This window comes from Cynocephalus volans, chromosome 17 (genome assembly GCF_027409185.1).
Source record: "Cynocephalus volans isolate mCynVol1 chromosome 17, mCynVol1.pri, whole genome shotgun sequence".
Lineage (NCBI taxonomy): Eukaryota > Metazoa > Chordata > Mammalia > Dermoptera > Cynocephalidae > Cynocephalus > Cynocephalus volans.
The window spans coordinates 13,906,592-13,920,320 of NC_084476.1; the positions used below are offsets into that span (position 1 = coordinate 13,906,592).

General features: G+C 36.1%; 2 protein-coding genes across 5 annotated transcripts in view; both read right to left on the minus strand.

Moving 5' to 3' along the window:
• RABGAP1 (RAB GTPase activating protein 1) overlaps positions 1-13,729 on the minus strand; it is a 141,754-nt gene that overhangs the window by 67,762 nt on the left and 60,263 nt on the right. For all 4 annotated transcript variants that reach the window (XM_063081806.1, XM_063081807.1, XM_063081808.1 and 1 more), the window contains one exon: positions 12,810-12,960. In XM_063081806.1, the coding sequence (XP_062937876.1) occupies positions 12,810-12,960 (151 nt within the window). The remainder of the gene's footprint in view (positions 1-12,809; positions 12,961-13,729) is intronic.
• Positions 1,106-2,256, minus strand: GPR21 (G protein-coupled receptor 21). Its single transcript, XM_063082668.1, has one exon. The coding sequence runs from the start codon at positions 2,254-2,256 to the stop codon at positions 1,210-1,212; it is 1,047 nt and encodes a 348-aa protein (XP_062938738.1). The 3' UTR covers positions 1,106-1,209.

Below are 13,729 nucleotides of genomic sequence, written 5' to 3' on the forward strand. Positions count from 1 at the left end.
AAAAAAAAAAAAAACTGTTAAGGAAAGAAATGTACGCCAAAGGATTTTTTTTCAGAAAGAGAAAAGCAATAAAAGAGACTTAGATTAACCAGAATTTCTCCTTCCCCCTTCAAATGTGTATTGCTCAACACTAACAAAAAATGCTTTTCAAAAAGAATTAGTTGCTACTGTATTAGTTGATTCCATTTAATCACAAAGAAAACATCTTAATTCTCTTCCATTTAAAAAATGATTTAATATACTACACTATATTTTCTGATTCAATTATGACACATTTCTCCCTGATGTTCTAATATTTCAAAAGTGTTTGGATTAAAAAGAACAAGAACATTAAGACACGTTTTTATATATTTTCACCATAATAAAATTGACAGCCATCAGCCTATCACTTAATTATTTTTTAGCTTATTTAAACATATTCTGCTGTAAAAGAGAAATTCAACTCAATTCAAATATTCTCAATGTACTCATACACATACAGAAAAGCATGGGCAAAATACTGCAACACAACCACTTCTTTGCATACATATCTTTAGATCTCTGTGAAACAAAAAGTAGCTCAGTTTTTCATACACTGTATAATTTGATTGCACTTTTGTTTCATGGTTCATTGCAAAATTCTAAAATTAATGTTTAAGTATTCACATTATTCACCCTATTTAGAATTCTCTCAAGAAAATAAGACATAAAACATTTGGCTTTTTAAATGACAATGTTGAAACTTTCAGTGTACTTAAACTTTGGCATACAAAAAAAATTTTTTTTAAACCCTGTTAATCATCATTGTATTTTAATACTCCCTTAAAAGAAATCAATTGCACATGAAACTCAAATAGCTGGAAAGAACACAGAAAGCAACAAGAAAATGATGACTTTTTAAAATGCTGATGCCTTTCACACCTAGGTTCAGTCATGCCAGCTGGAGAGAGATGTTAGATATGGCTTTATTCAGTTCAAATCTGAGAACGAAGTCATTTCCATGACATTTCAAAAATTAGAACCAACAGCAATTTATCTTCATAATCATGATTCTTCTGATTCAGAAGCACATTTTGAAATTCATTTCTGCAAACTTAGAAGGTATGTGGATGGATCATTTGTTTGCTATTGCTTAGAGTCAAATTATTCTGTCCCAGATTTCTTAGTGAACTAGGAAGACAAAGAGATAAAAAAGAAAAAAACACAGAGTGACCCAATATCTGAGCCACTTCAGACATGACATCCGTTAAGGGGGCCTTTACTTCTAACTGTGTAAGGGTCCTTGGCTGTGGTCTGACTGGCACAAGAAGTACACATGGCCCCTGAGAGGCGCTTTAGTCCCCTTTGGAAGACACTGTTGGAGAGACTATAAATGACACAATTGCAGAAACTGTTACTAATAGCAAGCCAGGTGGTCAAGAAGGATGCGAAGCGGTTGCTGTTGCCAGTGGAGCTCTCCAACAAGAAGTAGATGATATATGGCAACCAGAGGATATAAAATACACTAGTGATTCGGAACAGGACCATGGCATAGCGCTTATCAGGACAGGCCTGCACTTCCCCAGTATCCCCACTTTGGCTGCTGAAGCGGGCTTGCCTTTTGCTGATTTCCTTTGTATGCTGTTGGCAGATGCGGAAGATGTTGAAATAGGTGAAGCAGACAATGAGAGCTGCTGGGGCATATAACATCATCACGATGAACAGAGTGAAGTAGGGGTCTGTGTGCCAAGACTTCGCACACCATTGAAACACATCTCCATGATATCCAGGTTTGCCCCAGTGGAAAAAGGAAGGCAGGAAGACCAGTGTGGAGTATACCCAAATCAGGAAAATACACAAGCGTAATCTCCAGGGCGTAACCAGCGTATTATAGGTTAAAGGTTTAGTGATGGCAATGTATCTATCGATGCTGATACAGGCCAAAGAGGCCATGGAGACACTCTTCAGAACTGATACTACAAAACCGAATATCTGGCAAGTCAAGGACTCCTCTACTGGAAGGGGGTAGTGGAGGAGTGATAAAGATGGGACCAGGCAACTTATTCCAACCAAGAGGTCAGCATATGCCATAGTCTGAATAAAATAACTTGTAGTGTGATGGTTCAACAAAGGTGCACAGTGAAATACAAAAATCACAATAATGTTGCCAGAAATAATCAATACAGTTAGAAAGACAATAATCACCACTTCCAAAAGGCAAAAATTGATAGTTTCCAAATAGCCAAATGCCAAGAGGCAAAAAGGGTGGCTCTGATTACCATCCAAGGTGGAGTTCATCTTGAGCTCAGGAGTGATCTCTCACTTCATGCTGCCGCTTGGCTGCTGCCAACAGTTCAAAGGAGCAGCTGCTGTCATTGCGGTCAGCTCTGCAAGTGTGTAATAATGACAGAGGAGCCTTAGTCCCCAAGCTCCCGATGCTGCTGCTCTGGTTCATTGCCTGCAGTACAATTCCCCTTTAAATCCTTCTTGGAATAGGGAGAGCCAGCAGCAGTTGTCTGGCCAGTCCCAGACGCGGCCATAGTGCCAGGTTCACCATACACATAGCAGCAGGGGAGTAAGGCAAACTCTGGGGACAACGTCTTCAGGCCAAGTGAGGGTAGGGGGAAGGGGCAGAAGAGAAGGGAGGAAGATTAGGACCTTCAGCAGGAGTTGTAATGAGTCTCCTCTGAACAGCTGATAGAAGAAAAGGAGAGAGCATTTTACATTTCGCATCCAATGCCCTAATCAAAGAACCTAGCCAGCTCAGGCTGGTATCACCCCTCCCACTCCACCCTTCCTGGTACCAATATTCATGGCTACCTTCAGTAGCACCCCACATAACAACTGGTCCTTACACTACAGAGGAGGAGCAGCAACATCAAGCTTTCAAAACCAACATAAAATAAAAATCAATCACAGTCAGCTCAATCCACCCCCATTTCCTTTCATTTGAACCTTTTGGGGGAAAAAAGGAATTTGCTTATAGCATTTCTAAAAACATTTCACTACAATTACCACTAATAAAATTAGCCAAGATAACTTATTTTCTTCATTGATTCCAATGAAATATTTTGCATCTTTGAAAACATTTCAACAGAATTTAACTGTTTAGCTCAATTTCAGAGTGTTACCTGTAATTCCGCATGCTGCAATCCAAACAAAAGCCACAATACATCCTTAACAGAAAGCCTTGCAAAGCAGGAATGTGCTTCAGCCCTGTATACTGCAGAACTGAGACACAGAGGGAGTGGATAAAGGAGTAGGAGGGGAAAGAGGGAGAAGAGGGGGCTTGGGAAAAGGAAGAACGGGGGAGGGGAAGAAAACGCATGTGCGCACACACTCTGTCATCTTTAGCAACTCAGAATTCATCGCCAGAGAGGAGCTCACCCACTTCCAGACTGCACACTGGGGGGGAATGGCTTAGTATGCCTGCAGTGCAGCATTTGAAAGCTGTTTCCTCGTCTGTCTGGAATCCCCCTTTTAGTAGGTAAGCAGAATTTAGAGCAAGGAGAAGGGGTGGTGGTAACCAGGACAGTGTCAGGAATTAGACTGAAACACACTGCCAGAGGGGTAATGGTGAGGGGAAATTCCTACTTTTTTGTGGCATTTTCCCAAACAACAAAGAGCAATATTAAGGAAAAGATTGTTTACAGTGCATGGCAACTGAGGAACCATAATTCAGCTACATAAGAAATTCTAGCTGGAAGGCTAAATATTCAGCATTAATTTTCTCTCTCATGATTCCCTGGACATTGGCCAATATTAAGGAATTTTGAAATCAGTTTTCCAAGAGAAAAATAAAGAAAATATCACCCCTTCCAAATACTGCAGAAATAGTACACACATAGACAAGAAACTACATTGTTCCTGAATTTGACACTATCCTATAGCTTTGAGATGCCATTTCTTTCTTCTAGTTTGCTGAAAAGCAGTACACAAATATACAAACAAAACATGGAAAAGTAAATGTACCCATTTCTACCCAGGCCTGAAAATTATAGAAAGTTTCATGGTACAAATAAGCCTTTGTATCTTAGAATACACAATCTTGGTTCTGCCTAGCTAAAATGTGTTTTTTCTGGTAATGTCATAAATAATGACAATTTTAAGATAATCAGGGGTGGGGCGCTGTGAAAATGTGTAATTTTACTATTTTTTTCCCCAGATATCTTTGAACTTTGAATTCATCCTTCTAAATAAAGTTCCACATACCCAACAGAGTAAAAGAAAATAAAGAAATGTTGGAATTTATAAGCATTCCAGGAGGTCTGTCCACCTGAGTGACGACATGTATTATGTGATACAACTTTCATTTTTTGTTTGTTTTATTCACATGCTTTCTTATTGCAGGCAAATGGCAACCCATAATCAGAATCCAACAAATCATATTTTAAATCTGAAGCACTGTACTTAATACACAAAGGCAAGGAAATCAAAAACCTATTTGAGCTTAAACTTGATAGCAATATTTGATGGGTCTCATTGGAAAACATAAAATGTGGCATAGTAAAAAGACCAATAGCATCACAGAAACACCCATCTGGTTCAAAAACACGTGATCTAATATTACTTAGCCCTTCTTGGCCTCAGTTTCATCATCTGTAAAATGAGAATACTATTCTCTATTTCATAGGGTTGTTGAGAAATAAAGTGTACATAAAAAGCTTACCAACACGTAGCACATGGGGAGCAGACACCTTTACTCACTTTCTGCTCATGCAACTAAAATTTTAAGCCTCCCTAAAAAACTAGTGTTTTCCCCACATCTCATGTTGCATTGCTTGAGGCTGGGCTCTTCCGAATCCTGAAGTGCCTTCTCTTACTGTGAGTGCACAGTTCTAAGGTTCGCATCAGCTATCTGGATACAATGCTGTCATGTACTACTCAAATACACTGAGGCTATGTATATGCAAACAGGGAAGGTACCTGGAAAGAGGGAATGACATGGCAGCAATTATTCCCTTAACACAGATAATCTCTCTGCCTTGGTCTCCAGTCCCGACTTCACTCCTGAGCTCCCTTTTCCATCTACAATTTGCCTACTAGTCACACATCTTCCACCTGGATGTCCTGTAGAGACTTCAACCACTGCCTGTCCAAAATTAAACACATCTTTCCCACCAAATAAGCCTCTCGTTTTTTTCCTGACATTTTCCCAGGCACTCCAGTATGAAACTTAGAAATCATCTTGACCACTTTCTCCCTCGATGTACTGTAATTAGTCACCAAGTCCTGGGAATCTATTTCTACAATGGTTCTCAAACTCATTTCCTCCTTTCAGTTTTTCATACTTTAAATCTGATCTCACCATTCTACTTCTCCTTCAAACACCTTGCCCTCTTCTAGCCATATCAGGTTATTCACTATTCTATACACTTGTCAAAGACTTTATTATTGAACCCAATTTATTGAGAGCTTAAAAAATATTCAATGACTAAAGGAATGATTTCTGAGAGTTACTGTATTTCAATAAATACAGAGTTACTGTATTTCAAATAAATTTCAAAAAAGTATTCACCAAAGCCAGGAGGAGTCCAGGCTTTTCTACTACTTATGAATGTGGGCATGTAACTTATTCTCTCTACATCTCAGGTTTCTCATGTATAAAACCAGATAGCTATGCTGATAAAAATAGACATTATATTGGCTGATAATTTGAAAGAATTAAAAATACAATAAAAATTCAATAAAACTACAACGTTACATTACTATCATTAGTACAATAATAATTCTTTCAACTTCACCTCTATTTTAGTAAAACTACTCTAGAGGCTACAATCTAAACATTCACAGAAAACTAAGACAAATAAACAAATACCTGATAGCTACATTTAATTGAATGAGTCAAGAATTAAATATTTTGGTTTGGATTACAGAAAAACATTTTCCTCAAAAGAGAAAAGTTATTAATGACTTGGGGAGGTAGCAAATCTATATTTTCACAAAAATCCATACATACATTTTCTTTTAAAAATAGTGCAGTCTCATGATATATTCTTTTTTTTGAAGGCAAAGCAACCATTTCTGTGTATGACTGGGAGGAAATACATTAAAAATCAACTCTACTTTTCATTGGATGGTGGGATTATTTTCTTCTTTATAGCTTTCTATATTTTTTGAACTTTCCAATTTCTATGTACTATTTTTATAATGGGAGGTGGGGAGCAAAGATAAGGCTGTTAGTAAGGCTAACAAAAAAACTTGTTCTCAGGATGTCCTCCCAGAGTCATACTGATTTGGTGAGAAAAGATGATGCCTGGCTAAACTTGCCTACTTCATAGGGCTCAGCTCCACTTTTTCTTATGTCATCGCAGCAACATTCCTTCAGATAGTCTTTCGTATTCAAATCTATCTTAAACAGACCCTCACAATCCCAGTTAAAAATTCTTACAGAACAAGAGTATAATTGGATGGAACCATATGAACCTGCCAATATTTAACCATTTCATTTCTGGCTAAATATTTTCTGGCCTGCAAAAAATGGCAACTTCTATACGGCTCAACCTAATATAATTAAAATAACGAAATAATAAATTAAAATAACAAAATGACAGAACTTAAATGGCAACAAGGCAAAAAGGGAAAAAAAAGGTAAAAAAAGGAAAACACTGTTCAAATTATATTTATTCTTCTCCCAACCTTTTCAGAGGCTTAACTACTATATGACGAAGAATCAGTCTCAGTTCTTCAAATTCATAAGGTTCACTTAACAGCATTATCTATCACTTATTATTTGGTTAAAATGAGCTTTAAACATCGATCAATTAACATATTATTTTAGTGCAGCTGATGTGGGATTATTTATATCATCATCATTTCAAAAATAATTTGAGGTACTGTGGCTCATCTTTTATTCTTCCCTCTCCTTCACCTCCTACATGCACTCAATCACCAACTGCCAAGGATTCTACCTCTGCAATTCTCTCAAATAATATCTCTTTCTCTATCCCCTCTGCCAGTATCCCAATGCAAGTTACAATTATTTCTTGCCTGAATTATTAACAGGTTTTGATGCAATTAATCTTAGACCATTATCCCAAGTAACCAGAATGATCTTTCTAAAACTAATAACAATAATGCAAAAATAATAACAATAAGCAGTTATTTACATTTAGTATAGACTATGAATTATACTAAGTATTTTCATACATTACCTAAGTTATTTCTAATAACTCTACAAATAAGGTACTATTATCTCATTTTACAGATAAGTAAACCAAAGCCTAGGGATATTTAATTGCCCAATGTCAATGGTTAGAATACAGTAGAATTAGGATTAGAATGAAGACAATCTGCTTTTAGATGGCCAGTCTAAACCAGTTTGCATACTGTCTTATAAACCTGAATATATAACCTGCCTACTTAAAATGTTTCAATGACTTAATTTTATGTGAAATCTTTAATATGCTTTATGAAGTTTTCAAAGGTCTGGCCCCTATCTACCTCTCTGGCCTTATCTCTGTTCACACTCTGTAAAATTGCCACACTTTATCTCACTCTTGAGCTATGTGCTATTTCCTCTGACTTTTAACACCACACCCTACCCCACCGCACCTATTCACTCCCTGGATAATTGTGAACAAGAAATATTTCAGAATACAAAGATGAGAAATCCTTCATGTCATTTGCAGCACAGCAATATGTATTCTTTCTTCTACAACTCTCATGCAACTTTACTGTAATTGTTTATAGTTAATTGCTTGTGTCCCCCATTGGATGGCAGATTCCCCCAAAACAGTGAATAGGTTTACTTTATTCATGGGTATATCCATGAGGCCTAGCACAGGGCTGGCACAGAGCAGGCATTCAAAAGCTATTTTTGATGAATAACCAATGAATGCCTAATAAAATAAAAGGCAATTTTGCTTTTAGGCTGGAAGATCTTTCAAGTAAAGCCTCAGTATGATAACTATTTAATTCACCTATAATTATTAGGTTGAGGCATATGAAATTGCCTACTTCTGAGTAAAAAATTATCAACTATTAGCAATTTTAATATGGTCAAATCTAGCATGTTTCCAGCCTTATAATTCAAGAAATCTTTAGAACTCCCTACACAGATATGACTTACAAAACTTCATTAGAGGGGAAATGACTTCACAGAGATGGGATTAAAGAGCTTAAAATTATTTTCACAAACAGTAATTTAAAGGGACCGACTATAGCAATTGCTATAAGGAAACAGACAATATAGAACTAAAGTCCACTCACAACCTATTTTCTTATACACCCACATAGCAAGAATACTCAGTAGTGAAAGAGTGAAATTATGGCCTGTTTTGGGAGGCAGAACTCAAACATGCTATCTGATTTTCCAGAATGCTAAAGCTTAAAGGAAAATTAACCACTTACTTCAGCAGTATCATTTCAGAGAAAAGAAAATGAATGGTCACAAGTACAGAACCTCATTTGAGTTCACATAAGCTACTGGCAGAGCTGAGGGTAGTACTCAGGCTCCTGAACTCCATGGCCAGCAGTCTTTAGACTAAATTGATACTCTTTTTTTGCTGGGTATCCACAAGCAGGTTCTTATGATTAAATATTATTCAATCCTTGCCTATTACCAAACCTACTAGAGAGAAGCAGCAACGCTGGTGTAGTGGTGTCATGCAAGATTTCCATATCTACCAGAGAGAAAATTTTAATTAAAAATCAAAACAATCTGCTTAATAATAAAATTATAATTAGATATTTAAATTATTTTTCCAGGTTACCAAAATGTGGCTGGGCATCCAGGGCTTCCCTTGGGTAATTAGAAATGTGAATATTGATTACAGGGATTTGCTACTAGTTTAGGTTCTGGTTAAAGCTTGCAATTCATCACAAAAGATTCTTACCAGTGAAGCTGAAAATCAGTACAGAAAATAATGCAGATAAGTTTCAGAGGAGACAAGGCCAACTGGATGGAAGTTAAGAGAAACAACAGAATATACTGCTATTTCATTATTTCCTCATTAGCAAAAGGATATTCTTGAAGAAGCAGTTTTGATGTAAATTTCTTCTAATAAGAACTAAATTAAAAAGGAACAAAAAAGGCCTACCAACATAAAAGGTAAAATGTAGCCAAAAGAAAGAATAGACAGAAGAGGATTCTAGAAATTGGAAACCAGAAAGCGCCTTCTTTCCCCCTCATTCTCAACTCCAATTTACTTGATTCACCAGATCCAAACAGCTGTAGGAATTACAGGCAACTGGAGGTAAGAGAGGCCATAGGATTTAAAATCAGTGTGGTTTATTTGTAATAGAATACTCTCAGCAATTAAAAAAAAAAAAAAAAAGAGCTACTAATACACTCCTAAAATGGATGAGCAAAAGGAGTCAGATACAAACAAATACATTCTGTATGACTGTACAACTGCACCTAAGTGAAGTTTAAGAATAATCAAAACTGGCAGTGCAGCACCCAAACCACAAAGGAGAGCCTGACCACACAGACACTGCCACTGCCACCCTCCAATACCAGAGTACTACCACCATAGCCACACTTCTCCCCACAGAACAGTTGATCCTGCTCCCCACTGATCCACAGCCCAGGTTTCACCAGCTCTACCTCAACCAGATCTAGGTGTTCCCGTGTTTTACCAGGCAGAAGGAAAGGGGAAAGAAAGAGAAGCAAGGACACAGAAGAAGTCTCTGTCCACAAGAAAGAGAAAAGAGAAATCTTGCTCAGGGACATCCATTCAAGCTGAGGACCTTTGGCACACTCCAGTGCACAGGACACTAGCTCAAGTACCAGCAAGTCTTTCTTGGCCAACACTCAATATAAAACACTTCTAAAGGAGGGAGTGTCTCTCCTCAAAAGCCACTCTGGAGTAACAGAAGAAGCAACTATGCCACCTGATGACCAGACATCAGGGTAGGGATACTAGAAATGCAAAAAAACAAAACAAAACAAAAAAACAAGAAAATATGACACCACAAAAGCAATACAATAACTCTCAAGTACCAAACACCAAAAAGCAGGAAACTTTTGACATGATTCAAAAGGAATTCTGAACAACAATCTTAAGGAAACTCAATAAAAAACAAGAAGACTCAGATAGACCACACAACAAAATGAGCAAAACAATTCAGGATATGAAGGAATAACTTTCTAAAAAGATAAATATCTTTAAAAAGAACATAGCAGAACTCACGGAACCGAAGGATTCATTCAAGGAAATTAAAAATACAACTGAGAGCTTAAGCAATAAACTAGAGAGCAAACAGAAGAAACAATTTCCAATCTCGAAGACAGTCTTTCTGAGAAAACACAGGTGGACCAGAAAAAAAAAAAAGAAAGAAAGAAAAAGAAAAAATAACTTACAAAACTGAAGAAAATCTATGAGAGCTATCAGACAACCTTAAGCACACAAACATCTGACTCATGGATGTTTCAAAAGGCAAGGAGAAAGGAAAAGGTATTTAAAAATCTATGCAACAAAATAATAGCCTAGCTATTATAATAGCACAACTTTGGTTAGTGAACACAAAGAATGAATGTGTTTTGTAATGACAGATATGCCAACTATCCTGACTTGACCATCATACATTGTACACAAGTACTGATAGTCAACTCTGGACCCAGAAATATGTATAATCAATTACGTTTCCAAAAAATGTATGTATATATACAGTTTATTTGGAATAACTAAAAAAACGAACAAACAAAAAACCCCAAAAAGAATAATCAAAACCAATCTAAGGAGAGAACAGTCAGAATAGTGATTACTTCGGTTATGTAGTAGCAGTGTTTATAACTGGGAAGAGACAAGAGTAACTATTAGGAGTGATGGATATGTGCTTGCTCTTGGTAGTGGTCACAGCTTTGTATTTATATGTAAAATGTCACAGAGCTGTATACTTTAAATGTGCGTATTATGTCTTATGTAAATTACAGCTTGTTATAAAAATAAATTTTATAAATTTAAAAAGTAGTCCACCCCCCAAAGAATTTTCAGAGTAAGTTTAAAAATATCAATTACCATTCCCATACAATGACAACTATTATTTCCAGGAAGACAGAAAAGTAAAGCAATACCAACTTACATTGGATATCACTGTAGTTGTAAAAATAAACATTCACCAATATTATGATCATTAAATAATTTGTATTTTCTGATCATCTATCAGCAATTTAAACTAATAAACATCCATTAAAAAACCTTTTAAGGTTCTAGCCATATGCATGATAATAAAAGTTTAATGTGAAATATACAGTGCATGTCTCCAGTATACACAAATCATTAATCAAATATGTTAGATTTTGTTAGGAGATGGTCTTTTACACATCATATAACTACCAGTTTCCTTTTCTAGAAACAGATGACACTATTTTCATGGAACAAGAAAGACAGAACCTAATCTATCATATAGACACTTCATGTCTTTAAATTATCTGTATAAATAGTGTTACCAAAAGTATTTAGTTTAAAGCAGTAAACCTAAAGAAGTCAATTTTGGCCAAACATTTCAAAGGACTTCAAAACAGGAAAGAGAGAGATAAGTGTTACAAATCCAAACTATGATTTGCCAACAAAAGAAAATAATCAACGAGGCATACTTTGCTAGCTATATGTCACATAACCTCATTCCTCAACGCCTCCATTCATACCAGTACAGGGCTCTTCCCATCCTTCCCTGCCTGGGGAGCTCTTGGCTGGAACCTATCTCAAATGTTACATTCCTGATAAAGACTCCCCTATTCTTCCAGGCTGACGTAATCACTTCTTCTTCAGATTGTTTCCACTATGCTTTTTCAGACACATCGTATCATGTGACAGTTAATTGCTTTTGTGTTTGACCTTCTAACTTCAGCACTGTGGTGGTAGTGCTCTCAACAGGCACTCAAATGCTGGTTCAACAATTATACCAACATAATGGAAGGAATGAGAATATTACTTCTTGAAACAAAAAACATCTGTCCAGAAAGAAGATGATGAGAAGCAACACTAACATTCTGAGGCTATAAAAATCATTGTTTGGTGAGGAAAGTTCCCGTCTAATGTTTAAATGCTGTTAAGGTGTTTTTTAGTTTTTATTTTTTAAATAATAGCTTTACAGAGATATTATTCATACCTTATAAGGTTTTAACATTTTTTTAAAGGTTCCACCTTTTGTCACATTGAAAATATTTCACATATTGCTGAGGATTCTGAGCAATCCATTTGTAACCCAGGTTTGGGATTTGCATACCATCGGAGAAACTGCTTCCTAAAGATAACACTTCAAGAATTTGAGAAGATGAAAACTAAAAGCAGTAAGATGGGCTCAGAGGCACAAAACATTGCCTAACGTTGCATAAATGACTTTAAATCCTGTATGCTTGTACAAGGAATAGTTTTTCTCACTTCACTTGCAAAACCTTGAGGAATACATGAACTTGAGAAGGAGATACTGTAAAAATGAGGATTTTTTATTTCAGAGGAAGAAGCTAAAAGGGAATATGGCTTAAGACTACAGAATTATTTTCCTCCAATTGCAGACACCAGAACTAGGCAGGCCTTCCCTACCAAAAGTACATTTCTGTGAAATGTAAGAAGGATTAAAATAAACAAAATAAAGTTTTTACACACTGGATATAGCACAACTGATCTGACTAAAACTGTAATTACAGTCAAAAAGGATTTAGATATACAAAAGGCTAGAGGACATCCCTTGCGTCTGAAGTGAAGTCAGTCAAGGGAGAAAACCTTATGCCTTCTCCTTTGTGCTAACAGAAGAAACATCTTTGGGCTAGAAGTATAACAGTTCTATTCTTACATCAGATAAAGAAATTATAAACAATTCTTGGAAATCAAATAACCACAATGATCTTTTTATTACAGATCTCTAAAAGGACTAATGCTGAAGCTGAATTATCATTCCCTTACCTTTGTGATGAGAATTCGGTATTTTTCTACCAGGTGGTCATTGTTGTGACAGCCTGCTAGCAGCTGCCATACTTCTCCTCGAAGAGCTTCAGGGACACCGTTTCTTACTAAGGACGACAACTGCTTTGGTCTCACACTCAAGTTGAGATGCCTTAAAATAAAGCCATGATCCATAAGTTCATTAAAAAAAAAAAAGATTCTCTAGACAGTGTTATTTTTATGAAAACTAAGCTAAATAATTGACAAAGACTTTATAAGGTAACATACTAATAAAGAAAAAAAAGTGCTGTTGAATTAGATGTGGCTAAGATAACTATAAGAGATTGGGTGAAGGAAAGAATAAAAAGCTACATGGATTCTGCAAACTGATTCCTAAGCATCTTTAAATTATTACCGTACTTTAAAAAAGCAAAAAACAAACAGCAGAACTGGAAATGACACATGATGCTTTATGGTTGTGGCTTATGTATGAAAGACAGCAAAATTTGAATCAATGGGTACATAGTTGAAGACAAGGGCTTGGGCTGACATCAAAATTGACAAATAAATTGTTTATTTACATGTTCTAGCTTACAATAAAATATTTAAGGTATGTCTTTAGCAGTTTTTATACCTGCTTTCAGTAACTTTTCTGAATGTCTGCCACGGCTAAGAATGTTTCCACTGTACTACTATAACAGTAAAACACGTTATTAAAGTCTTTGGGTTTCATTTAGCTCATCTATAAAATGGGGAAAATAAAACTTGTCTTGAAATGTTGGTATAAGTTTACAAAGTGCTTTTGCATGCAGCATATCCTTTTTTTTTTTTTTTTTTTTTAAATTTTATTTTGTCGATATACATTGTGGCTGATTATTGCTCCCCATCACCAAAACCTCCCTCCCTGAATGCAGCATATCCTATTTGATCCTCACAACCAC